Source organism: Dendronephthya gigantea, unplaced genomic scaffold (genome assembly GCF_004324835.1).
Source record: "Dendronephthya gigantea isolate DGI-Jeju-01 unplaced genomic scaffold, DenGig_1.0 000067F, whole genome shotgun sequence".
Taxonomy (NCBI): Eukaryota; Metazoa; Cnidaria; class Anthozoa; order Malacalcyonacea; family Nephtheidae; genus Dendronephthya; species Dendronephthya gigantea.
In genome coordinates this window covers 967,987-995,279 of record NW_021163077.1, presented here as the reverse complement: position 1 = coordinate 995,279, position 27,293 = coordinate 967,987, and the positions used below count along the sequence as shown (strand labels likewise).

Sequence of the window (27,293 nt, the reverse complement as noted above, 5' to 3'; positions counted from 1 at the left end):
ATAGCTAGTACAAATGTAGCAAAATGTTTCCCGAGGAAAATCTCACCAGCCTTGTGGTTGCATAACCCAACAGGTTTCTTACACTCTTTTCAATTAAGTCTTTGTTTCTCCTATACTATACTCTATGATTTAATATGGTTCACCATTTGGTGGAAATTGTTGTCTTTGTTTGAACACTGCATGCTGGCTAAAATGAGATCATCTTCAACTTTGTTTTGAAGCTTTTTCATGGCTTAATCGGACCTACAATGTTAGACAATATTTTACAGGTCTTGTTTTAGTCAAAAAGTAATAAATTACAATCACATGCTTTGTTTAATTTGCACTGCTTAAAATAATCATATTACTTTCTAGTGGCCGTATTGTGATGGAAGTCATAATGAGCATAACAAATGCACTGGAGATAATGTTGGACCTCTTGTTATCAAGACAACAAAATGAATGTACAGTACAGTGTCTTAAACCTGAGAGATAAGTGACTGTGTACTTTAGACAAATAATTTATCATTCTGTGTTAATGTGAGTAAAAATTATTTTTGTATGTATGAAATTTGATATTTTGTGCTCATTTGTCACTGATGCAGCTTCATCGGCAACAGTACTAAAGTACTTTGACTTATCTTGATAAAAAAGTAATTTTTAAAAAATATAGTGCCTTGCACTGCACTAAACATGCACTAAGTTGAGGGTAGAACTGTTGAATATCTGGGAAAAACACAGTTTGTGTTATAAGATTTATGTGTTGTTTTGAAAGCCTGAATGGCTATCATTTAACTCAGGAAAGTAGTCATTTCAGCTTGGAAGCTGATAACAGATGAACCAATGAAAGGAGGTATTGGTCACAGCTAATCCACCATCAAAAATCTTTTTCATAGTAACACTGAAACGACATTTATAAAGCATTTCAACATAACATTTTGGGTTGTTTCTTAACAATTCACATTTAACCAATGCCAATATTACTGATAATTTCATTTTAATTCAAGTGCATTCAAAAATAATTATAATATATAATAATTATAATTACTATCTAAAATGACACAAAGCAAGTCTTGTTAATAATCAGGCTTTCCAGCTAATGTAACACCAGACACTTGGAGGATTAGCTTGGCTGTGTATTGTCCACAACGTATGCATTCTTCCATTGGCTTGCCTTGTAGATATTGCACCAAAAAACCTGTAAATGGTTGTGGCATAGTTAGCTACTATATTATTCAAGATGTGTCTGTCACGTACAGGCAATGTATGGTGGTAGGATAAATACATAGGAAAATGATTTGTCTTACCTCCAACAAATGCATCTCCAGCACCATTTGTATCAACAATGGATTCTTGTTTTATCAAAGCTACTGGATACTCTGTAAGTTTGCCATCTTGAAGATTTTAAATTCAAACACAAATAAAATTAGGTTTTGCTTATGTTTGTCATGGCAGGCAATCACATCACACACTTTGATTATATTTTCATTCATTTAAACTGTACCAGTTGTAATAAAATATTCTGGACCTATTAAATGTTTAAGATCTTCCTTTTCAGGGAGTTCACAAAAAGCTTAAACAATATGACTATAGACATCCATGCTGGAATAGTAGTACCTTGCACAACAAGGGTTGGATCTTTTCCTTGGGTGATAACAACAGTTCGAGACTTTTTGTTTTCTGCTTGTGGCAAGTTGGAAATCTTGATAGCTATTTCTTTTATGTCTTCAGTCTAAAATAAAAATGTTTATGAAATAAATGTACAGCAAGGACCCAATTTAAAAAAGCAGATAGATGGTGAAAAGTAGTAATTAAACTAGGAAAAGTTTATATGCATCACATACATTGAATCCTTGCTCCTTTGCAAATTGCAAAGCTTCCTACAACAAAGAAAATACTAATACAGACAATACAGTATGTACTAAATTTATATAATTTAATAATACAATAGTCATCATACATTAACCTTTAACCTTCATTTTCATTGCAGTTGTAGTTTTCTCACCTTTCATGTACAAGGTTGAGTGCAGTGCTGAATCAGAGAGTTGATCAACAAACTTGTGTAGGAAATAGACAATGAAATTCATGCTACCTGCTTAAACAGCTAGTCTATTAGGTTTAAAAGGCATGCAAACATTTGATAATTTATCAAAGAAAAAGAGATACTATTTCGATGACATACAGACTCATTTCCAAATAACACATCAACATGTGGCATTGCATCCATCAAAGGTCCTTTGAAAAACTGAGTTATGAATGGTGCTGACAAATTCATTGTAAAACACTAAAACAGTAAAAAAATATAACAGGACAAAATGTTTAGGTTTAATTTTCAGGAAGATTAGTCCAGCATTATAGTTTCATCTGACTGCTCTAACACTAGTGTACAAGTGGCAGTAAATACTTTGTTTTTTTCTGTTGCATGTTTTGCAACCAACATTATTGCTTCTGGTGAAACTGTCAAAAAGAAACCCTGCAACAAAAAAGTTTAACTTCAGACAGCCTACATATATGACTAAAAAACCAAATACCTTACTGTTATAGTAAGAAAAAACCTTACTGTTATAATGTTTATAATATATTGCATTCATCATGATAGTACTGGTTTCTTACTGATATATAGTAAATTTCAGCATTTTCAACAGTCTCCCAATTTTCAAGTAAATGCTCCTTCTTATAATGATTTGCAGCTGCCAGATTTGCTACAAGTGATCTGAAAAATATTAACACAGTTGTTTCCAGTTTAATTCTTTCAAACACCTTAGAATTTTATCACACATCAACAAGCTGGTCTTGGTACATCAGTGCACTGTGCATCTAACTAAACAGCCACATCCTGACTTTAAATTAAATTATCTATCAGTTTTTATCACATTACCTTGCAGTATTGTTATTACTTATACATACAGCACATGTACCGGTGTCTTGATCACCACTATACAAATATTTCACAGCAACACCTGCTTCTTCTGCTTTTTGTTGAAGAATGTTACCAAACTCATCTTTTCCTATCATGATATATGAGGTAATGCATGAAGAGCACCTTTTTAAGCAGCTCAGTAACCTGGGCTATATGACTTAGCAGCAACCAATTACATTTACCTACACATCCAATGTATGAGGATGCCTTCGGCAGTTGCATCATCCACTATAAAGATGCAGGGTTTGTAGGTTTATGACAGGTGTATGTGAAATGAATATAATAGCATAAAATTATCCTGGATGTGAACTTGTTCTAATTTACCTGTGCAACTCTTATAGTATTCTGTGTTGCACCTCCTGCCATATAATCCACATCATACAACTCAACCATTTCATGATACCTGCAAAATTGTCCAGATCCACAAAAATTATTCAACAGCCCTTATATTATTATGAATGGCCCCTTTGAATTGACTCACATTGGTTTGTGTTGGTCTCCTGCAAGTATGGCATCATTTGACTTCAAGCCGTATTTTGTCAAGAAGTCGTTATTGACAACTGCACTTATATCCAAGAGTGGATTACCCATACCCAAGAGAACACCTTCTCTGATACTGTGATTGTAAAGGTAATTTCAAGGTAATACAAATTTGAATCACAAAGATTAAGTGATAGGGGGGGGGGGGAGAGGAAGTTAGGGGCATAATTGTGTATAGTAAAGTATGGCTTATGCAAAAATTGTTTGCATAAGCATCACAGTCAGCAAGAGGGGGCAAAATACCTTAAGTTTGGAGTGTTCAGAAGGGCTCTGGAAATCTCAAGTAATTAACTGCTGAATTGAAAGGGCATGTATTGACAGAAGTTAATCAATTTTCCACGTGTCCACATTAAATGCACCCTACAGCCTACACTGATTTTCTATACATGCAAACGTGCACAACTATATTATATGGAGTAAATCCTAGTTCAACATTACACGTGAAACCAGGCCTATTAATTAATATTATAATATGAACTATAAACACCCCTATTTTTTAACACTCCTGGCTGCCCTGCCTGTTTCGTATTACCCGTTCTACGCTATTGATGCTATATTCAGTATTCATTATATGAAGCAGTCCGTTTCTTACATACCCATACCTCATATTTTATCAGAAAGTTTTGCAAGTTGAAAGTATAAGGCGGTTTCAGGCAAAATCGACGCAACCTCGATCACTCGATTGCTCAATATATATGGTGATTATGGTTATTGGTTACCAATCAGAACGTTTTTAAAAAGGATACGCTATGTGAAGATCGTCAAGTGTCGTCGTCTCATTAATAAAGTCAATTATTAACAAAATCGGTATTTCATGGCTAAGGTCATTAGTACTGGGTGAGAGAAGAAAACTGAAAACCACAAAACCACAAAACCTATGCCCCTCATATGCAAACAAAAATTGCAAACTCTTTGAAATCAGATATTTATCAAAGTTGCATGTCGAGGTTGTACTGTTATTGTAAGAGCCATAGAAATAATAGACATGTCTATTATTTCTAAGGTAAGAGCACAGAGGAAGAATACAGTATATATTCCTCTGTGGTAAGAGTTACGAAAACACAAGTAATATTAAAAATAAATCTAGTTCCCTTATAATAAAACTGTAGTTAACTGCAAATTAGGCTAGTCATAAGCTCGGTCATAAGTTCGCTGCAATTTTTAGTATGAAAGGTGTCTATTAACTCGAAACATGTGGCCTGACTGGCTGACTACCTGTGCCTGTGGACTGTGGTAACTACCAGCCAAACTACGAACTGATTATGTCTGTCTCTGTCTGAGGTTTGTACGGTATCAAACCTTTCTCTGTCAGGTCTTTTTGCCTGGAGTGGTGTTTTCATTTTCTTTCTACTTTGACAACATGTTCCGTCGCCACCTCACTCTGTCTTATGCCTGGGCCTGCCGGTCACCTATGAAACTACAGACAAACTCCTATTATAAAGTATAGACTGCGTGCAGCAGAAACAACGCACATTTTGCTAAATAAATTTTACTTCAAAATGTCAAATATCATAAATCAATCAGTAATAAACCAATCTATAGTCTATACGTATAATACTGTTACTGTATACTAAAAATACGTATAATACTGTTACTGTATACTATTCACCCGTGATTGCATCGCATGTAGTAAAATCAGTTTGAAGGGAACTGTACCTTAAAGCACGGAAGAAGCGACGGAATTCGCATATCGTTTTATTTAGATTGCCGTACAATTGTCTAGACATTAGCTTACATTGGTAAAAATATAGTTGCTACAACAGATCGGTATAGGCTATAGCCTTGCCAGTCTGACGATTTAGTCCCCGCAATGCTAATATTCTGAATCTGGTGTGTATTAGCTGTGAAAACAACATTTCCATATAATTGAATAATTATAATAACTTGAAACTTGCACAGCAGGACAAAAATCACAAAATCTTTAGGCTGGCTAACAGACAGGCGGAAAAAGTACATCTAAAAATTCTACTACGGGTCCTAAAAATACTCGAAACTATTGAATTCACCTATTCATGTCACTGTTAATATTAGGCCTAGGTTATACCACAGTGAACTGTGGTTATACGTCGCATTCTCGTCGCGTCGAATGCAATTAATGAGATGGGAATGAAGCTCAGGCACGCCTAGGCCTTATTGTGTTAACTATTGCAAAATTGCGCTGGCAAATCCCCTTTAAACATCTACGTGATCCGCGATGCAAGTTTTCTTGCAACTTGGAATGCAATTCTATTTTTGAAAGATGTATATTTGGGAACAACGAAACTTTTGTGAGAGAGTGCGGTTGTAAAAACCGATATAATTACCTATAACAGCGCCCTGTTTTTATACCATTTCATTAGCCCTGCAATTTGTCAGCTAGTTCAGTTCAAAGTCGTGAGGCGAGTCGTAAAAAGTCGCATTGTTAGAGAGACAAATCAGACAATACATATGGCATTGTCCTATGCCTATTATTTTTGGGGTAAAATTTATTCTATTAAGCTGGCTATTTCAGCAAGAAGCACCCGACTCTCTGAGGACAAATTGTCCCAATTATTTTTATGATTATTATTTTTGTACCTCTCCATATAACGCTCACTAAACGCCTTTTGGTTTACATAATATGGAATATCTGAATATGTTGTCGTTGTGTTGTGTTATGGTGACCAGTTGATTTCTTTAACAAAATGTCACTAATACCCGTCCCTAATCCATTCTAACGAAAAGTGAACCCGGTGGTGGTATTACCTATCACTTTTGCTATTACTTTCACTTGATCAGAACGAACTGAAGGTCATTGAAGGTGAGGCTGCTATGCTATTAATTACCCGGTCGGGCATATTTTTCGTGGAAGCCCGTGTGATTATATCTGTTTCTCTTGTCCACCCCGCATACGGAGGCACGTTTCGTGTAGTCACCATTTTTTGGCCCAAAGTTTGGGTAGTTAAAACGCAAAAGTGAGGGAGAAGTGCCGGCTAAACATAATTTCTGTTATATTTTACGGGTTGGAGAGTAGTTCCTAATCCTTAATGCTTTTATGGCTTTGAAAAGAATAAACAAGGTACTGAAATACGCTCACAGGGATGAACAGTTTGTACTTCCGCGGAGCTTATGAAAGTGTGTTGTGTGATTTTATGTCGACGCTAAACAGTGTTTTTGCATCAGTAAATCGGCACAGATCGTTGCACTCACTGTGGATTTTAGCGTACCACCTACTCTTATTGATGTATTAATGAATATGTTTTTTAGTCGTTTTTCATCTTTTTGTAGGAATTACAAGACTTAGGACGAGATCCTCCTGCCCAATGTTCAGCCGGCCCTGTTGGCGACGACCGTGAGTTTCTCAAATTTGAGAAAGACATACAAAAGCCTTAGCATAGTGTAAATGAGCTGAAATATAACATGAAAATCCCACAATTATTGTCCGTAGCTTTTGTGGCTTTATTTTATTTTATTCACTGCTTTTAAAAGTTCGTTTCTTTTTCATAATAATGTTGTTGCATTTTACGACAACTTCGGTATGGCCAATGACGTTTGTCACATACAAAACTGCTCTTCCCTTTCAGTATTTCACTGGCAGGCGACGATAATGGGTCCGGTGAGTAGATACGCATGTTTCCCGAACCAATGAACAAATGTACAAATGTTTTACAACATTTTTTCGCGTGTATATTAATGTTCATTCTTTGTTATGCAACAGCCTGAAACGCCATACCAAGGGGGCGTCTTTTTTCTGACAATTCACTTTCCTACAGACTACCCGTTCAAGCCACCGAAGGTAAGCGGAACTTAAACAAAACTATGTATTTTAAGCACATCAATAACATGTGATATAACTTAATATCTAATTTACTATTGACATATAGTCACTATGAATGAAGCATTGGTATATAGTGTTTTGTCACTTTTGTGGTTGATAAAAACCCCCAACCTTGCATACCCCACTACCTTCTGACGGTTTTACTCCTGAATGATGTGGTGCCCTTTCAAAGAGAATTGATAGAAATCTGCAGACTTTGTTTCTAGGTAAAAGGTGGGTTCTTGAATGCCCACCATGTTTGGGTGCATGCCCATCATGTTTGGGCAGACTTTTTCTGCAAAAAATGCTGACTCAAAAAATTTTAACCTGTATTTTTTTATTGTAAAATCTCTTTTACTATGAAGAACTGGTAAAAATGGAACTAAGAGGTCCTAAGACGTTGGCTGAAATCAACTGTATTTGGCATTCATCAATAGAATTTTTGAGTTGATTGTACTACTATACATTGATAAGTTGCAGATTTTTATTTATTTGTAAAAAACAATGTATCAGCAGTAGATTTGTTGCAATTTGTTCAATTCAGAGACATATAAAATTGATGTTTCTTCTGTCAAATGCATCACCCAATTAAACTTTCCAATGATTTGCAAATTTATCTTTTAAGGAACTACTTAATTACCTTTTCCCTTAAATTATTTTGGACATTCTGAGTAGGGACATTAAATTTCACATCATTTGTAGGTGGCATTTACAACAAAAATATATCACCCAAATATAAACAGTAATGGCAGTATTTGCCTGGATATTTTGAGATCGCAGTGGAGTCCAGCTTTAACAATTTCAAAAGGTATATTGTTCATCATTATCATTGGATTTTTAGTTTAATCATAATTTTAATAGTCTTATTATATTGGCTGTTAACTCACTGTCGACATATCAGATGACATTTCGAAGTGGTTTGCTGATTATAACTTGCGATTCCTGTTCGAATACTTGACCGATTTTAACAAAAATAGGCACACTTTAAAGAAGAAATTGTCCTCAGTAGATACATGTTTTTTTTATATCAATATGTTGTCAATTCGCTAAGATATTCACTTTAAAGAGCATGTGCTTTTTATATTATTCAATATTGCACATCAAAGCGGCCTAATCCTTAAAATATTGCCCAAAATGCAAACGAACACGGGTTGCAGTGGTTTAGTTCACATATTCAGGATTATTTTGATATCTTTAGCGTCAAAATCGAGCCATTAGAAGATTTTTGCCGTTTTTTTATATAAACATACATTGATGATATGAATTTCGCGTCACCGGCAATAATATTTCACAATAATAAAAATATCGAAAAAAAATTCGGGCAAAAAAAGCCGAAAATCTGCCCCCTAGGTCCAATTTTACGTCAGAAATCGATTTCCGGGGTCAAATTTACCCTAGGGGGAAGGCATTAGGGAGTTTTGTCACATTTTCCAACCGCATGACAACATTCCGAGCATGCGGTAAGAATGCGCTTAGCAACAATTATCGCTTAGAACTTATAAAATGCTATTTTCTCCGCTTCTTTTGCACATCCTACCCTAACAATTACTCAGAACTATAACAGAATGATAGTATGTGAAATTCAGACATTTTAAAGAACACAGAGCACAAAAAAAAGCGAGAAAATACTGAATTTCTAAAGTAATATGGTTGCTATGGGGAGTAATTTGAGATAACAAAGCAACATATTATTTGATTCATGTTTTGACTTATAATACAAATGCAGTTTATTACTATATGCAGGTTTTAAAATACTATTTAAATCGTCTTTTCAAGCTCTATCGTTTGGTGGTATTCCAGGGTCTTTAGTCCAAATACTTGCTGAGATATTTAATGTTTTGCTTTTCCCGACAATATTGTCGGGTTGAATATCCACTTGTCGACAATGAGTTAAGCTAGTAAAAATGATGTCCAACAACCCAATTTAGGATTGCAAAAAGTCCATTTTTGTTAACTTATTATACTATTTCTCCACTAGTTCTTCTCTCAATTTGTTCATTGTTAAATGACCCAAATCCAGATGACCCACTAGTCCCTGAAGTTGCACGAAATTACAAAACTGATAGACAAAAATACAATGAGTTGGCGAAAGAGTGGACGAGAAAGTATGCAATGTGACAGTGGCCTGTAGATTGATGTTTCTGCGGTATGATCACCATCTTAATATCTCAGACTTTCGAGAAATGAAGTTAATATTGTTGCCGGTGTTGTATAATTCTCTTGTATTATTTTTGAATATGCTTAACAGCCTTCTTCGTCTGTGTCCATTTTTATTTTTTTCCTCCGACTTTGTATCAATACTATCCTCCATTTCCTTGCACACATATTTGTTGTTACAATTAAACTGTCTGTGTATTATGTAGACTAACCAAACCAATTTAGAAAGAGTGTGGCAGTGAAATAGGAGGGCCAACAGAGAAGTAACTTGTAATTAATAAAAGACAATTTGAATGAAGTTAATTTTACAATTGTGTTTTGTGTTTTTGAGAAATATCAATATGTCCGCAATCCATCCCATTATTTGTCTTTCTCATCATACTATTTTTCGCGGCCTCAGAAATTGTATTAATAAAAGGATGTAGTTTCTCAATTTCTTTGCTTGGAGCAACTTTGTGCAACAATAATAGACATAGTGAAATGTAAATAAACTTTTTCACAGTTCTGCTTGTGTGTTGTTTCTTACAATTAACAATGTTTTTTAAAGCTGGAATTTGATAAATTTTTGAACTCTATAGAAAAATGTTTTGTTTTAAGCATGCTTGTGGTGTGAAATTTGCCATTTATTACAAGGGTCCCACAACATCTGCACACTGGTTTTGTTTAAGTTATTAGGAAATTTGCAAATAGAATTTTTCATGTCTAGACATAAGCATAAGTTAATCTTTCAATACAAGTATAGCGAAACAATGTTTGAGTTATTTTCTAAGAAATATAGCATTTCAGAATGTAATTAATGTAACCCCCATTTGACTGAATATGCCGATCTGTATATTGATATGAAGTGAGTTAACGTAAACACAAATTCACTCATTTTGTTAAGGACTAAACATGATTTTTATGTACAATGTACATTAGCATCAGAGCATAATTGTTCTGTTCATGTTGAATTATTTTTGTTAATTAAATGTTCAATGATTAATATTTTTAGTTGATATTTGATATGTGCCTAACAGGAATAACTGTTGAATTAGAAAACTGCCAAAAACATTCAGCTCCATAAAGATTAGTATTTTCCATTTACTGATTTTGCCATGAATACTGCAGTTTATATATATTACCTAAGAGTAATAGCTGAGAACAAATAGCCCCCAAAAGTATAAAGAGATCAGTGGCTCTGAGTGACGGATTTATGAGTGGTATTGTCACTGGGTATTGTTTACATGGAGTATGGACATGTGGTGCCAATGGAGTGGTAGTGACACTATCAAGACAGCAAACTAAATTTGCAAGAACCAAGTATTTTTTTAAGTACAATATGAAGATTGTTAAAGTGAATGCTAATGAAATGAAAGTTAAGTAAGTGAAAATTTAAAGAGCTTTTATAATTTAATAGTATATATTGTTACAAAATATTTTAAATGTACAATACTTCAAGGTATTTCAAAAGCATGCATTAGCTAGGTGAGCTACAAGTCTACAATGGTCCGTACATGAAGTACTGTGATAAAAATCCAATATGTCGTTTCTGGCAGTCCTGTCAATATTTTTCGTTGCCAAAGTTTGTTTTATTTTGGGGCTTGTAGGAATATTATGGAAAAGATATTGAACTTTAAAGACGCACAAGTTGTGGAGAAGAGGAATGAGGTGAGGTGCTTTTGAATCCAATTAAATATTGATTAAACAGGTACCGGTTTCGACATTTACACTTTTGTAATTTCTATTAGTTGTATACAGGCCGAAAGTTTCCAGAAAACCTGCTAAGTTTCTAGGAAACAGATTGACATATACCGCTTGTCGCTTGATACGAATACTGTGGTAGGCCAAGCCACAGTTTGCCAAGCAGACCACGAATGTTTAATAGGTTTTTTTTTCAGTGACTCGCAGACTCAGTGTACACGACAGTGCAGTTAAACCAATGGAAATATTAAGCTTTCCCAGGCCAATGTTGTTGATGAATTTTGTATGGCCATACCGAAATGTTATTTTAAAAGCTTTCTGCCCAAGAACCTTATTCAGAGTCAGAACTCAGAAAGGTGTTCCCAATCAGAGATCTGCCTCACTTCTGCACTACACAGTTCTACCACAGTTCTACCATATATAGGTAATCTGTGGTTCTACACGCCTAAAAACGAGCGTGCTGATAAACCGCAGGCTCAGTGTTTTTAGGCGTGTAGGTATTGTAGCGTCACATTTTAGAATTAGTAAAAGTAAAGGTTTTGCTGGGTTTTATAGCTAATTATATATACACTTTGGACAGTGATGATTACAGATGCATTACATGCCTGAAATATCCTTACCAGATAAATTAAATAATGTTAACATATTGATTGATATCTCATAAAGCTGATTTCTACTTCTGGTGTATGTTTTTGAATAAATTTAACAGAGTAGATAACTTCAATTCCCCAAGTTTATACAGCTGTGTACATAATACACTCAATAACATACCCTAGAAAGAGAAACTAGCTTCACACACAGGTCCAAAAATAATAATATTACTCTACCACTGATTAAATTATAAGCAGTCCCTTCATAAGAAGCATGTAATAGGAAATCAACAGAAAAGCAGTTGATTGTTCAGATTTCCTTTCCCTTACATGCTCTATCACACATGGCAATCCTACCAATAAACCGAGTTTGGTAGAGCTTGCAGTTTTGTTTTTTTTGTATTCTCCACTCTTTCCTTATATGCCTATCAGCAGCTAGGCCTATTAAATTGAGGTATTTGATTGCTACTGTCTCTCTGTGCCTTTCTCGAAAGACTTTCATTAGTAGATCTGCAGCTTTTACTGAAGGATAAAGCTCAATGGCATCTTTCTACAGCTAAAAGTGTGACCTGCTTGCATTCTATATGTTAGGCCACAGCTTTCAGCTGAACCAGCTAAGTTACTCGCAGCTGTGACATGCAGTTTCCAACCAGGATTACTTCAGAATTCCGTTAATTTTCGTGCTTGGGTGTGACTTTTGGAAGTCAATTTCTAAAGTTCTGAATCCATAAACCGCCGAGTGTAATAAAAATAGAGCCGGGAGTTAAATACGAACTTGAAAAGTGACAATCATGGTCAAGCAAAGTTTGCGTTCGATCCAAGAAGCTCCGTCCTTGATACAGATTCTGCCAATGTTTTCACCTTCATTTGTTGTTTGTCTGCCTGATACCCAAAGTTCTCCCGACATTCGACCGCCGACTCGCTTACTGTAAACACCTTACTTTGTCTCGGAACTCTGGGACTTATGTTGGGATTATGACAATATACTCGCCAAAAGTCATAGTCACTTTGATGTAGGGCATATGTCCGACGTGGTGTCGCGCACGGTACCATCGCCATGACAACCGCGGCCAAAAATGTTACTCCTGATACGGTTAGCAAAAGGTATTTGACATCGTTAACACTTTCATAAAGGAGACCTGTAATATAGATTTAATATTCAACGATTTTTTGTACCAACAGTTGTTTGAGCAGGAACCCTTACTGTCGCTATGCCTCTATAGCAGGGGAAATTTTTACGGTATATAGTGTTTATAGTTTAAAATTTTAATATACCATTTTGAGAAAGAACTGGTGGAAAAACCTGACCCAAACAGGGCGCAACAGCAAAAATGCTTTAGGTTATTATGTAAACTCATGAATTCATTATTATTTTTTTTATGCTTTATGCAACTCTACATGTTGAAGATAACATGGAGAAGACTGTGCAATATAATTTAGTGTACACACAGAATATGATATTCCTCCAAATGTTAAGACTATAAAAGTTTTTCTTGTTAGGAGTAGTATATTGAGCTGTGAACAATTGAGGGCATTGTCAGATCACATATCAAGGCTCTCGTATTAAAGGAAATAATCGATCGAGTTTCGGCCAGGCTGTTTTCCTAGAAATAATCTTTTAGTTATCGAGTATTAATGAAGTTAGTTTAGCTCAGTTATTCCTTCTGTATTTACAGAGGATGATCGGACATACTTCAAAGACGAGTTGAGTTCAAGGTTGGAAATGTAGTATACAACTTATATACCTGCTAGCGGTGGTCCTGTTGTGTACGAGACACTGCACATCGCCAAGTTTATCCCACACGCTGCCGGATATCCAGCGAGACCGACCACCTCCAGGATAACAAGGAAGAACAGGTTGGCCATAATACCGTTCAGTAGCCCAATGAGGATCATGTACAACATCAAGTATTCGAACTTGATGGTCAGAGACGCAAGGAACGATAACAAACTGTAGACGAATAGACAAAAGAGTTGGAGGTATTTACACCTGTCTCGACGTAACAACGGTTCCGTCATGGGCCCAGAGAATAGTCTGGCAATAAGGCTGCCGACGCCATAAACGATGTTAAACCATTTCGTTTGTTCCACCGGCATTCCTGATTCCGTTGCGCATAAAGGCTGCAAAATATAGACATTGAATTGAGATTTAGGTATTGCATGGGTCCAATACTGGGGATGGAGTATGCTGCTGATAAACGTAAAACGTCTCCAGATAAATGAGCTTGGAGACACATGTAGCAAACTTACCACAATGAATAATGGAACAAAATCGATCAAAGTGAACAGAACGACAGAAATATTTAACAATATATACGCTTTCTTTTTAATTGATTTCCACCAAGGATCTTGGGTCATTTGTTCCACATTCTCATCCTGGCTACCGCTACCCGTTGCAATTGCGGTCCTCGGAAGAGCAAACCCGATCACGCTGATCAGCGGTCCTATAGCGGACAAGCACCACAATGTTTTGCGCCACCCAAGACCGTCGAGCAGCTCGGGTAATACAAACGAGAAGAATATTAACCCCATCATTGAGCCCGCAGAACCGATACCTGTTGCTATGGAAACGTGTTTTGCAAAGATTTCTGGGATGGATGACATAGCTGGGGCGTAGACTAACGCGCCGCTTATGCCAATTAGAACTCCGTATGTGAGATACATGTAGTTGATTGTGGTCACCAAAGATGTAGCCACTGCTCCAACAGTTAGAAAGGCGCCTCCAACAAAGTGTGTAATATGGGTTCCATGTTTTTGTGCCAGGAAGATGGTTATTGGCGATAGGGCACTGCTAAAGAATGTTGCCAGTGTTCCAACCCAAGCTGCAAAAACATGAAGTGACGTCAAAAGGGTGGCCGGATATTTTGCCGAAGAAACATTTCGTCGAAGAAACATTTCGTCGAGGGCTATTTTGCCCGAACGGACAATTCACTGACGGGGAATTTGATGAACGGTCAGTTTGTTCAATGGAGTTTATGCCGAATAGATATTTTGTATTTCTTTGATTTGATTGAAAGGAATTAAATGAGTTTTGAAGAGAGTACCAACATATTTATGCCCAAGAACATTGGCTGTATCATTATCATCATTTTGAAGGTCGAAATGGTTTACAAACAAATGGAATTTTTTTAGGATCCGGATAAAATACATTTAATTTTAATCCCGGAAAATTATTCCTTTATGCCCTCAAAATACACGGTAATACCCGAAAAGTTACTATAATATGCAATTCGGATTCTTCAAATTCACACCATTCAAACTTGAAGCGGAGTTGAATGAATGAGTCTCGTACTAGGTCTCAGTACTCAGACCCATGTCTAAACCATAGACCATATGACTCTAAGCGATTTCCAGTCATGGATAAGTATTTAACGTTTACCTTGGGTTCTAAAGAAAAGGGTTACGTGTGAAACTGATAAATTTATGTTAGTGTGAATAAAGAGTTTCCCCCAGTATTGCATCGCTGCCCAAACGGCCAGCAACCGATGACCTTCAGCAATGCAGGTTTTTAGAGAACCGGTTCTCAAATGGTCTTACCGGATTGTAACAGAATCGATTAAACTGATCTTTGTTCCTAAAATGGAATTTCTGTAATGCGTAATCACCACGTCGCGGTGTTGCGATTTTGATTTAACTAAACATTTTTCTCCCAAGGGAGCTGTCAACGCTATTGTCGAACGTATTAATATTACAGTGAATCAACAATCTATAGACCCTCAATCCTCAGCCTGTTTTGATACAAGATATTAGCAAATGTTTTGTGGCAGCTGTAACCAGTCCGCATTCAAACATATTAACCTGTTTTCACTGATCGTTTATCTGTTGTTTTGGTATTTAATATACAGCTATATATATTATATGAGATACGAGGCCATAAAGAACACTAAAGCCCAATTGTTAAAATCCCATGCGACCATGTATGTATGAATATCCGAATTCGTCTTTTCATTTCGCGACATTTTTTACCGACGTTGTAGCAAAACTGATGAAATTAGGCGGGCGAAAAGGTTATACAAATCAGGTTTGCATTAGTCTGCCCCTGAATGACTTTTACATTGGCTTCGGTGATTGTCTGTCATTAATGATACAGGATTAGCCATCCGAAGTTCAAAACTTGTTTTGGTGAGAAAACAACAGGTCGGTATGTTCACGCAGCTCTGTTTTTATATTTCTAAATCCTTTAGGTCTGTTTCCGTTTTATTGGTAGTCAAAATATCAGTCAGCACCGTCGAGTCTTGGGAATATGACCATGGCCAAAATGATATTGTTTTTGCATAATCAGCGCAATGCGCGCAAACATGCAGTATTTCCTGTACTATAGTTATATGAGAAATGTTAATTTACAAACACATTCCGAATCTACAAAAATATTAATAGGAATCTGTTAAGTAAACAACCTAGTTTCATATATATGTCATGCAGTTGAAATAACACTGGCATTGTTCAATTTGTTCTCGAAACCCAAATAAAAGTGAGTTAAGTGTTGAAGCATAGTTAACTATGTATGGTTGAACCTCCGTCTAGAGCTCGCTAGACGATTCATCTGATATGGTCCAATACTGCATTCATAATATTTTATTCAGGAGGTGGAGTTTACATTCTATGTAATAGACAATTTTCATGGGACAATATATGTCAGATTGCAAAATTTTATCACTACTCGAAAAATCGAATGCTAAAGTAAATTTGTTTGGATGCCAAAAACTGAATTGGCTCTGTAAATTCTGTAAAGGGGGCTATAATCGGTCGGTGTACCAACTTTTTTTTATATTATGTTGCTCTAAGTTTTTTCTTTTGATAGATGTGAAGGAGTGAACAGTCGATAAGCTAGGCTTTCTAATTTAGTAAAATCACTAACATAACGTAATATTACTAACATATGGATCACGGCAGGTTTATACTGTCAAAGTTTAGCAAAAACTAAAAAGCCTTGCCGAACTGATAAGGATTTGTAACAAACATAACAAAGTGAAAAGCTCTGTGTTACTTAGCTACTTTTTCGTTCTCTCAAATCTAAATCTAACAAATCCTTAAAACGGGTAAACGATTTATACATATAGAGAATGTATAGACAGTGTAAAAAGGACCTAGAATAATTTCCTTAATCAAAAGTCAAAAGAAAAAATTCCCGCTTTAAGTCGCACAAATGTCTTTATAAGTTAGGCGTGAAAGACCCTCCGTTTGTATGAAATACTTCGATCGTTAATATTATAACTTATAAGTTGGTAGCCCGGTTTAAAGCATATGGGCATCATAGTCTTGCAGATGTCGGGAAAGCTGATATTGTCTAGATCTTTTTTCATCCTTCGTCGCGTCACAAGGGGCATGTCATGTGCATGTTCATATTGATCAAGTTCACCAGGTATCTTATTGCTTAAGGGCTGGTCATAATCCTGAATTCAAAAACATTGCACATACAAGTTTAACCTAACCGCATTTTACTCGGTTCCAGTAACTCCCCTAGACGATCTCGTGACTTCGATCGGAAGGGTTGTGACCGGGGTTGTGCTATGTGATAATTTGACAGTATCGCGATGATGTACATTTTTCAGTGTATATCTGTACTGGCTTTTATCCGCTTTATCTATTTCTGTGACGCACAAACGACATTAACCAGCCGTGTTTTACATTGCTTGGCCACTTAGAACGGTCAAACAGATAGTGCACGTAGATCACTGTAGAAGTTAAATGTTGAATCGTTAGTCCTTTGAAGTGTCGCATGGCATTAACCTTTTGACCTGAATTAATATTTTATCAACGTCAGGCATATTAAAAGTGGAGCGCTAGTAGTGATTTGAATTTACTGCGTCACGCGCTATGTACTGGCAGCATCACCAATGTAATACCATTTGCGCAAAAATTTAACTAGACAACGTTTTACTATACAATCAATGTTATACTTCTACTGATTCTGTACAACAGTTCGGAACATAATTTTACATCAGCCATTGACTATATAATACACACAGTACCACTACCAATTTTTTTTTAAATCCCTATCAAACTCGACATTAGCTAGTCCACTATAATGAAATACGTTTCCCATGCACGGTATTGTTCGGTGCTGAAGGAACTCGACTGTTTTCTCTCCCATATACTTCGGGCACGCGGTGAAAAGCAAGTCTAGACACTATGTATTACGTCCTACCTGTCTTGCTTTTAGACTCGCCAAATTCTCGTACGAGCGCGCCAAGAATCGTCCCAAAAGACATCTGTAATCCACCGCTCGCGAATAACGAAAATATCACCGCACACAGTGTCATCCATGCGCGTCTTGAATCAGGGACGATCTTTTTCTTACTTCCCATACTAGCAATGCAAGACACACGGCAAAATGAGAAATTTGTGTGGCTAAAATATGTATATGTATCTGCAATATCAGCAAAAGCCGGTGTTGAATTTTCCCAGGCATTTTTGTGCAAGATATACGAGTTGTTTTTGATGCTGCGAAAACCGGTCTAACTTGGTTCTGTTCTTGGTTCTTTTTGAAGTGCACGCGACCTCGCGTGCGCGCGCTTCATAGAACATTCTGCAATCCGCAGAAAAATCATTCCTTAAAATAGTTATATGTTGTCTTTGGGGAACTTTTTCTTGCCCTTAATTATTTATATGATGTAATGATGATTTATATTGAAGTATCATGCATCACTATCACGTTATTGAGGACAGTTCGACTTCATTTATCTGCATGTTTGAAGTGTTGTATACTGCTGTGACTGAATTAAGAATGCGTGGATGTTTATACGGGAGTCGTCGACTCGTCTGCATGCCTGATTTAAACAACAAAAATTCCATTCTTTCCTTGGCCACAATAATGCCTTGAATAATATAGGACAACTCAGTCGTTCACTCAGTCGAGCGCAGGCTGTATTATATGACTGTTGTTTTTATTCACGTGTAAAGCGAATGTTCCTGCAGCATGGTGTAATGGTGTTCGCCATGTGAAAGCAATAAGCGAGTATTCAAAGACTGGGCTTGGTGAATCCAATCCAAGTTAATGTTTATCAAGATTTTCGGTGTATGATTCATGACTGGCATTGACTGCCGTGTTTATGTGAAAAAACCCCCGGCTGAGCCTATAGTGCAAAAAGTATCGTCATATAAGGTCCGGTTTTTCGACGACAGCTGAGTTGGTTGAAGAGCGGATATAAGTCACCATTATATGTGATGTTTTTATGTCATATATTTGTGGCAAGAAAATTGTGGGACAGGTTTTTAGTGCTATCTGTGTACAATATTTTTTTATAGTGTCATATTAAATTTGCCCTTATGTTGAATGTCAAATGCCTAAAATAGACGTAAAAAACTTCTCGACGTCTCAAAAATTTTCATCACGAAAGCGCATTATGTATTTAGCATGCATATATATGTTTTCTATTGAGAGTAATGTGAATGTACCACGGATAATATTGGGCAGGTTTATTGTAAGGAATATACTGTAGAGCATATTTATTCAATTTTCAGTGTAGATATATATAAGCTGATTGGCATTTTTCCAACGATTGGTTCGCTTCGAACCGTTTGTCCACCTTTGGTTTTGACCAAATGGCAATGGCCTCGTTTTGTGTGTTTGGTGTGCGAGAGACGTACAAAATTGTTACGATCTTTTTCATTTTTCGACCCTTTGGTCGCGCGGTGTGACTGTCGTATAAACAATTTGACTTTTTGGCGAAAGAATCATGCAAATTTTCGCTGAAATTTAAACATGAATGCATGCTCGCTTATAGACAAACAACCTCGCAAAGACTTTTCTATACCCACGCTCCAGTCCACGGCCCTCGCTGCGGAAAACTCCGCATGTGGCCGCGTAATGTTACCGGGCAAAATTTAATTAAGTAAAACCTCCACGTGTAAACTGTAAAGTTTCATCTAGTTCCATCACTAATGTGGTCTGTTTTTCATTACAGGACACTCGTGTCATGTAAAAACAGTATAACCTGGGAGTGGGAGAATTACAAGTATATGGAGAATCAGTGCGCGTAATCATATTCAATCGTGCCTCAATGACAATATAGATATTAATTATTGGATGATTAACGATGGTTTGAATAAACCTATTCCAAGATGATCGTTCCAGGCTTTTTTTGCGCGATCTTGGTAAGTACATTAGCTAACTTGTTTTGAAAATTAGTGAAAAAGCCAAATAAATATTACGAGCAACCGACATTGCATGATAAGGCCCGTTTACACTAACAATTTTTGCTGCGATTTTATGTGCGATTTTCTTCTTTTGACAGATGTGAACGAGTGAATTAATTACGGATGTTCAAATAAAACCTTATACATCAGAGCATTCGTAATTAATTACTCGTTCACATCTACCAAAAGAAGAAAACCACACATAAAAACGCACTAAAAATTGCAAGTGTAAACGGGCCTATAGAAGTTGTTTTTGTATACGCGTATGTTGTTAACTCAACGTACGTCATGTTGCATGGGCTATTCACGTCGATAATCGCATTTCAAACATTGGCATTCATATTTCAAAATATTGCCCACTTCGCTTTAGTCATTCGAAGTCAATTTAAATGTCAGTTTCGTTGGAAAATGAATTTGTTTCACAGAGCAGATTATATTTTAATACAGCGAAAGCTTGTGGAAATCAACATATTCACTAAATTCATTTTGAAAAAATTCTCCCACATGCCATACAAACTATAAAAATTTGAAAAAGCGACATTGAAAACGGTTTCGGAATTAAAAATGTATTTGCCAAGCCGCGCAAAAAAGTGCAGGGAATGTATCAGAGGATCGATAGATATACTTCAAGTAAGCCGTGTATCATGAATCAACTTTGATATCCTCGTTTCGGCTTTGCCGTGGATTAACCAAATGGGTTTGGAATGAAGCCAGGATTCGATATGATGCGATGTACAATGACAATAAATAACTAAACACCGAGTGGGTAATATCAATAAAGAACTCGTACATACTTAGCCAAGAACCTGAATCGTAGACCACATATAGACCATTTTACGGTATTACAGAGAATAAATCGTGTCACGGTCATGTTATCTAACATAGAAAGCTAAGTTTTTGACATGTCTGTTAATGTAAAAATTATTCATCTCATGGGTACACTGTGATATACCCCCCCCCCTTCAGCTTACCCCCTTTCTAATTGCCCTCTCTCATAAGCTCTCCAAACTATAAATGCTTTAAAAGGGTATTTCGTGATTCTTTAACACATTTTACCCTTTCCGGACAAAAATAGATATCTCCATTCAGTTATCCACAACCACCTATAAATCATCCCTCCCGTGCTATTGCTAGACTGCGGTACTAATTCTACCTAACTTTATGGTCAACAATAAAAATGACCGAGAGACTACGCTTTAACGAGGAAACGTCAAATTTCCAGCTAACTTTGCAAACCTTCAGCGTAGGCGCGCTTTGGGAATTTACGGAAGTTCTAAATCTGAGATTTGAGCCTCATGGCACCCAAAGGCGAGCAGAGAGTCGTCTCTATGACTACGCCCAATATCGTAAGCTGTAATCGCTTCTACACCACTTGTATGAGCTCGGCTTTTGATATTGTCTTCGGTAAATGACTTGCGGTTGTTTTGCTGTTCACTCGGTGCCCGCTAACGTCGGCAACAACAGCAGCTTCGTTTGCGATCACGAATGCAGCCGGACGGCGAGGAGGTTGGGGAGAAACATTGTGACAATACACACGCCAGTAGTCCGGGTTTTCAAGGAAACCGTGGTTAAGTGTGTAGCTACGTCTCGGGGTTGCGCACGGGATGACAGAAATGAAGAGGCTGGCGACGAAACTTGTGGCTGAGATTGCTAATAGGAGATAACGAATGTGGGAAAATGCCTCGTAAAGTAAACCTAAAAAAGATAAAACATGTGATAAGTATCAGTCAGCATCAAAGCTAGTGCACGAGACACAAGGGCGAATCTTACAACGATTTTACGTGTGGATTTCTTCTGATGGATGTGAATGAGTAAATTAGTGTAATGATTTGCTCACATCCATAAATTATCCATTCTATATCATAAAGAGGGAAATCGCATCTAAAATTTTCTGGAAAGGCAATGCCCAGAGAGGTTGAAACCTAACAATTATTCTAAACTACAAACCTGCAAGAGGTGGGCCTGTCGTCATAGAAACTGACGTCAACGCCAACGTAAACCCACAAGCTGTCCTATAGGCGTTCATCCCTGCAATTTCAAGATTCACCAAAAAGAAGAGACTTTCGACTAATCCCTGAAGGAAGCCGACAAACACCATGTACGCTATAAGACTCTCGTATGCGGGGTGTAAAGACACGAGAAAAGAGGAGAGGCTGTATGCAAAGATGGTTATGGTGTATAAGTGTTTGCACATGTCTCGTCGAAGTAGCGGCGCAGCCAAAGAACCAGAGACGACCTTGCCAACGAAGCAGCCAAATCCGAACACAATGTTCAGCCATTTGGTTTCGGTTGCTGGGATGCCAGAGTCTTTAGCGCATTGTGCCTATGAAGGAAAGGAGAGAGATGTGGTTTTAGTACATGCATTGATGGTTTGCCAAGACTGACAAACAAACGAGTCAACAACGAACGGACAAACAAACAAAAAAAAAAGGAAAAAGAAAGAAAGAAACAAACATATAAAAATTAACAAGCTAATCGGGAAAACAGTTGAGCAAAAGAAACAAACAAATGAACGAGCGAAATTAGCGAATTAACAAAAAATAAGCAAACAGAACATAACAAATAACCGAACAGTAAAATTTATGGCTTGTGATTCAATTTAAACGGCCAAACTAATAACAATCATATACATAAGGTTTCATTGTTGTGAACACAGGAAAGAATAATTTCTGAATAAAATTGCAGTATACAGATTTGTAAGCCTGCAGCGAAAATTTTATAAACCATTATATAGAGTCTACGCTGTAGGCTACAGATCTGTGCATTCTGCTTTAAATGTGTGATAGTTTGGTGGCGTTCTATCATGTATCATGGATGTCATTACCACAAGGAAAAGCGGAACGTATTCGACAGAAGCAAAAATAAAACAGGCAATGCACCATAGGATGAATGACTTCTTCTTCAATAAACCCTTCCATGACTCTTTATCTGTATTTGCCCCTTGTGCCGCTTTCTCGGGGCTCACGTCGCTGGTTGGTTCTGCCTTGGGCGTCGAAAACGCAAGCCCGCACACACTGATCAGCGGTCCGATCGCGGCAACCCCCCACAGCGTCTTGCGCCAACCAATTTCCGGAAGCAGTATGGGGAGGGTAAAGGAGAAGAAGATTAATCCCAAGGTCATTCCAGATGATCCTATACCCGTCGCTATGGAAACATACTTCGTGAAGTATTCTGGGATCGCCGCGAACGCTGGGGAATAGACCAGGGCCGAGCCAATGCCGACCAGGGTCCCGTAGGTAAGGAACATCAGGTTTACCGAGTTGACAACAGAGGTGGCGAGGATGCCCAAGGTTAAAATAATTCCACCAATCAGCTGCGTTATTCTCATGCCGTGACGCTGGGCCAGGAATATTGTCAGAGGGGATAATATACAGTTGAATAGCGTGACCAAACTGCCGATCCAAACTAAAACATAAGGTTTTATCTTAAGCCCGCCCTGTTACCACAATCTCTTGAGCAAACGCAGATGTATATCTCTTGTTTTGCGGACTTGCAATTTGCAGCTTATGCAAAGGCGACGTTCATAATCCATTTACAAAGTTTTAAAACAACGGTGAATCTATCTTTAGATTGAAATCCAAAAACGCTATCGTTTATTTTTTTCAAATGGTTTCTGGGGCCTGTTGTTTGATACCTGCATGTTTAAACGCTGGGTATCACTGTTGGATTGATATAGACAGCTAAGCATTGGATTAGACAAAAATATCAATCATGATTATACACTAGTTCATCACACCAACAAGCTAAAATATTTTATTACAACTTTATAGAATAGTTATATCTGTGACGACAATTAAGCCTTGAAGTTCGAGGTAGCCAACGTTTAACGGTTTAAGGACTTTAAGCTATAAATGCCTTTCGTATAGCTACAACCGACACTCCGAAATAAACGACGCTTGAATTAATGAGCGAGCATAAAACGCGTTCAACACGGAAAGCCGGCATTATTTAAAATTGTTGTATCGATAGATTTTATATGCTATATGAGAGAGATGAATTTTGTCCTGTGTGCAACAGGCAGAACTTGCGGGGTATCGAAACCTTCACCTGCCATCATTATTTCGTGTCGCAGCATAAAACTACCTTTACTCTGTTATCAATATAAGTTCAAAAACTGTTTGCGAGGTTACACTAAATACAACCACTTCTAACGATGTTATAACAAATCATTTGCGGACGGCTTCAGCCATATTCTAGCGAGATGGCATTTCTAATTATCTTACAATATATTTAGCCATTAAATGAAAGTGAATCAGTCACGAGTCTAGTTCTATATTGAGCGCCACGTAGACGTTACAATAATAAAATCGTCTGGCGTTAGATTGTATAAATATGGGTTGATTTTGTATAGAATAACCCATAGAGCACACAAAACGCCCTGCACAAACCTATTTTACTAGTGGATTCACCAAACTCGTCAACTAAAGCGCCCAGGATGGTCCCGAACGACATTTGTAGTCCTCCCGCGCCAAACAGCGAGAAAAATACGATACTAAGAATACACCAAGACCGCCTCGAATCCACCGTCTTATTTTCAACGAAATTCATGTTGCCAGGATCAGCAAGAAAAAATTTTGTTTTTAACAGATTTTTCTCACTCACTAGCTTACGCGACGACTACGAACAATTCACGGTTGGACAGTAATTGCAATTTATATCTACTGCGGGAAAGTTTATAAGTTGTTGTTTATCAAGCAAAGTCATGTGTTTTCATCAGCCACACAAGTTTTGTCAAACTGGTTGAACAAGACCAGTTTCGCCCTGTAGGAATTTATTTTTAAGTATGCTTTATATCAGCACAGGGGTTTGAGACGGAAATTTAATTATTGTTGGATTAAAGTGTCACGCACATACATATTCAAAACAGTTGGTCTTGTATCGGCCCTGAAAGATGCGTTCGTTTCTAGTAATTCCTGTGATTTTGCTCTAATTAGTTGGCAAGCAAAATGGAAATACTTCTTAGAATACACATTCCCTGCATGTCCATAAATAATAAGATTGTTTATTTCTCGCCACAACTTAGGTTGTGACCTTGAATTATACATAACATTGATTGACATTGTTCGTAAATTACCCCCAGGGAGAATCTCACCTGGGCATACTCTTCGTATATTCACCGTCTGAGTATATTGAGTTCCGTTACTTTAACTGATTTTAAGGTTAATAAAGTATACATGCAACCAAGGAGCATCGTGGCACCAGTGGTGTATCCAGCCTGACGATTTTGTCCCGCTATGTAAATTTCAAGTCATAATTAATTATGTCTTTGGAAATTTATTGTTTTCACAGTAAATAAACACCAAAAAATTAGCATATATAGCGGGACAAATCGTGTGGCTGGCTACGCTACTGCGTGGCAGCATCTTTGAATATCTTCTTGTAAGATGTATATAATTGTAAATGTAACGGAGAAAAATCTTTTCGATGTGTTCACCAACGTATGCGGAAACATCCCACATCGGTGAATTTCAGAGGCTCGAATCCCCGGTGTACTACTTTCCTAATGGGATGGGATATGGGGTATGGGGTACATACACAAAGTTCTGTATTGTTTGACGTCAAGTGGCTTTTATCTGTGATATTCAATGTTTTTTAGGCCAGTCATAAGTCATTCATATCAGAAACTTACACGTTTTCAATCTTATATATATGGGTATTTTTTCAACGCTATACATGTTTTAGTCTAACATTTCCAGTGTCTGTCAATACGAGAGCTATATTCGTGATTTGTGAACCTATATTATATATCTTGCGTACAAGCTGTTTCTTTGATACCAGAATACTTTTTTGGAGTCTTGTCTTCTTTTCCGGTATTTATTAACAAGGTAAACGATGAATCTTCCATAGCTGGGTACATAGATGTGTATTTTTTGAGTTTACGACAGAGACTGGTGTAGCCATTAGGTATCAATTAAAGTCGTTAGTGTATCACCCGTCATAATATAATCTTGCGCCTATTATTAAGTCCCACCCAAACCCTATATTTTACCCAATTTTGAGTGGTATCTTTCAATTGGCAACAACAAGAGTTGCAAATTTTCTGTCAGCTGAGCCAAATCTTTCATTTTTGCCTACACGTTATGAGAAAATCTCTTTTTTGGCATAGATCACCTTAGTTTAATCTGTTTATAATTGTCCTAAAATTGTGTACGTCATTATAGTTTAAAAGGGACACACATGGACGTCGATGTAACCACATGTAACGTCATAATACTCGATGAGGGATAACGTCATAATACTCGATGAGGGATAACGTCATAAATTAAATGTTTAAACAGCACCTAAAGGCAGTTTCACCCCAGTTTCTGATAAAAAGGTTCGCGAATGATAGACATTTTTCTATGAATTTGACAGCTATAATTTTAACCTCGTTCCTATATTTTCACATGGAACTCCAAGAGGGCAAAAATTGATGGGTCATTGCTTATCAAGGCTCGTAAACGTGGAAATTCGGATTCGCAAGATTATTAAGATGAAATGCAAGAGAAACAATGAAAGAAGTTAACTAAATTTAAGTTTTTGTATAATTGGTTACTCGTATATGCTCCAGTTATGTACAGGGAGTATAATAGAAACAGCAACGAAGTCAACAGACTTTTACAAAGGATAACGGTGAATGATTTATGATAATGATAATGGTGAATGATTTAATCCTTATGCAGTATGAAAGAGCAGTTGTTTAGCTTTCAAATTATGCATTTCTTTAGTGGTTTTCGATCAGCAATTTTTAACATAACGATTATTTGGTCATTTCTAGACATTATGACATAAATATGATATTCTTAGAAAGCTAACTAACTTCTTTTTTGCTATGTAAAAATAAAATCGTTGCACTCTAAATTACGGATGTTAAAGAGCAATTTCGCAACTTCGTTTTATTTTTGAGACACCCTGTATTTCTCGCACGCGCATTTACGTACGAAATTGGTATGGTAAGATTTTACAAGTAACAGTTGACGTCCCAAAGATGTCGGGCGATACGCCTATGAATGCTTTCTTTATTTTACAGTGACCTCGCAACACGCTTTTCTACTGAAACAATTCTACTGAATTTGGAAACTGCTGATTTTAGTTGATTTGGTCAGGTTTTTCTGTTGTGGTTTTCCCCTTTTGTTTTGGTTACATTGATTAGGGGGCAAGGGGGGGGGACGGGGTTGTTTTGTCTACTTGTCCAAAGACTTTCTAAATTTCTCAATTATACCACAGAAGTAGACTTAGTCGGAATAAAAAAATTGCAAAAAAATCTGCTTAACTTACGGGACAATGGAGTAGTTCGGTACCATGTGCAGACGTATCTATAGTGACATGTTAACATATATTTTGTCATATGGAAAATGACATTTGGACTTGCGACTATATTTGCTGTGCAGCTAGTGTATCGTATAGAACCAAACCCATGAGTTGCCGGGCTAGGGAGGGGAGTGGAACTTCTTTACGGCTATAAGCAACTTGTGACAAACCTGTTACGAGCTATGCACTCAAAAGAAAGCAGACTTCAAAGCATCTAAATTAT

The 27,293-nt window shown here is 37.0% G+C and overlaps 5 protein-coding genes across 8 annotated transcripts in view; 2 read left to right on the top strand and 3 right to left on the bottom strand.

Moving 5' to 3' along the window:
* Nucleotides 1-957: 957 nt before the first annotated feature.
* Nucleotides 958-4,260, bottom strand: LOC114530921 (adenosine kinase-like). The gene is made up of 12 exons (XM_028552542.1): nt 4,042-4,260; nt 3,381-3,515; nt 3,224-3,302; nt 3,082-3,127; nt 2,858-2,987; nt 2,593-2,692; nt 2,384-2,452; nt 2,162-2,263; nt 1,824-1,859; nt 1,597-1,711; nt 1,287-1,373; nt 958-1,177 (listed from the first exon to the last, which is right to left on the bottom strand). The coding sequence occupies exons 1-12, from the start codon at nt 4,044-4,046 to the stop codon at nt 1,056-1,058; spliced, it is 1,026 nt and encodes a 341-aa protein (XP_028408343.1). The 5' UTR covers nt 4,047-4,260; the 3' UTR covers nt 958-1,055.
* Nucleotides 4,261-6,298: 2,038 nt separating this feature from the next.
* On the top strand, nt 6,299-9,682 carry LOC114530940 (ubiquitin-conjugating enzyme E2-17 kDa). 2 transcript variants are annotated; one of them, XM_028552562.1, is made up of 7 exons: nt 6,299-6,476; nt 6,686-6,749; nt 6,982-7,013; nt 7,116-7,193; nt 7,917-8,022; nt 9,193-9,360; nt 9,578-9,682. In XM_028552562.1, exons 1-6 carry the CDS (start codon nt 6,453-6,455, stop codon nt 9,330-9,332), a joined length of 444 nt encoding a protein of 147 aa, XP_028408363.1. In that variant the 5' UTR covers nt 6,299-6,452; the 3' UTR covers nt 9,333-9,360; nt 9,578-9,682. The 2 variants fall into 2 exon arrangements, with proteins under 2 accessions (XP_028408363.1, XP_028408362.1); XM_028552561.1 differs by having other exon boundaries at nt 9,193-9,682.
* An 866-nt stretch (nt 9,683-10,548) lies between these two features.
* Nucleotides 10,549-27,293, top strand: part of LOC114530902 (neuromedin-K receptor-like) — a 55,356-nt gene continuing 38,611 nt past the window's right edge. Inside the window, exons 1-3 of one of the 3 annotated variants that reach the window (XM_028552512.1) lie at nt 10,549-10,730; nt 10,958-11,018; nt 19,549-19,738. The gene's annotated coding sequence lies outside the window, so the exon portion shown is untranslated. Of the gene's footprint in view, nt 10,731-10,889; nt 11,019-13,317; nt 13,394-19,548; nt 19,739-27,293 lie in introns of those variants that run through there. The other 2 variants (XM_028552511.1, XR_003687793.1) reach the window with 2 other exon arrangements.
* On the bottom strand, nt 11,013-18,047 carry LOC114530899 (monocarboxylate transporter 4-like). The gene is made up of 4 exons (XM_028552507.1): nt 17,790-18,047; nt 13,892-14,463; nt 13,387-13,762; nt 11,013-12,780 (listed from the first exon to the last, which is right to left on the bottom strand). Exons 1-4 carry the CDS (start codon nt 17,947-17,949, stop codon nt 12,437-12,439), a joined length of 1,452 nt encoding a protein of 483 aa, XP_028408308.1. The 5' UTR covers nt 17,950-18,047; the 3' UTR covers nt 11,013-12,436.
* On the bottom strand, nt 20,757-24,424 carry LOC114530900 (monocarboxylate transporter 10-like). The gene is made up of 4 exons (XM_028552508.1): nt 24,169-24,424; nt 22,605-23,185; nt 21,728-22,103; nt 20,757-21,475 (listed from the first exon to the last, which is right to left on the bottom strand). The coding sequence occupies exons 1-4, from the start codon at nt 24,326-24,328 to the stop codon at nt 21,144-21,146; spliced, it is 1,449 nt and encodes a 482-aa protein (XP_028408309.1). The 5' UTR covers nt 24,329-24,424; the 3' UTR covers nt 20,757-21,143.

Bases quoted from the DNA above. Each gene is read 5' to 3' on its own strand.
- LOC114530921 (XM_028552542.1), bottom strand. The intron at 1,860-2,161 runs GTATGTCATCGA...TCTTTGTTGTAG, and splicing joins TGTTATTTGGAAATGAGTCT to GAAGCTTTGCAATTTGCAAA. The intron at 1,178-1,286 runs GTAAGACAAATC...AACCATTTACAG, and splicing joins TGGAGATGCATTTGTTGGAG to GTTTTTTGGTGCAATATCTA.
- LOC114530940 (XM_028552562.1), top strand. From the start codon at position 6,453: ATGGCTTTGAAAAGAATAAACAAG. The intron at 6,750-6,981 runs GTGAGTTTCTCA...CTTCCCTTTCAG, and splicing joins CGGCCCTGTTGGCGACGACC to TATTTCACTGGCAGGCGACG. The intron at 7,014-7,115 runs GTGAGTAGATAC...GTTATGCAACAG, and splicing joins AGGCGACGATAATGGGTCCG to CCTGAAACGCCATACCAAGG.
- LOC114530899 (XM_028552507.1), bottom strand. From the start codon at position 17,949: ATGGGAAGTAAGAAAAAGATCGTCCCTGATTCAAGACGCGCATGGATG. The intron at 14,464-17,789 runs GTAGGACGTAAT...ATGTTTTTGCAG, and splicing joins CGAGTCTAAAAGCAAGACAG to CTTGGGTTGGAACACTGGCA. The intron at 13,763-13,891 runs GTAAGTTTGCTA...TATATTTTGCAG, and splicing joins TTGTTCCATTATTCATTGTG to CCTTTATGCGCAACGGAATC.
- LOC114530900 (XM_028552508.1), bottom strand. From the start codon at position 24,328: ATGAATTTCGTTGAAAATAAGACGGTGGATTCGAGGCGGTCTTGGTGT. The intron at 23,186-24,168 runs GTTTGTGCAGGG...CTTATGTTTTAG, and splicing joins TGAATCCACTAGTAAAATAG to TTTGGATCGGCAGTTTGGTC. The intron at 21,476-21,727 runs GTTTGTAGTTTA...TATCTTTTTTAG, and splicing joins GACAGGCCCACCTCTTGCAG to GTTTACTTTACGAGGCATTT.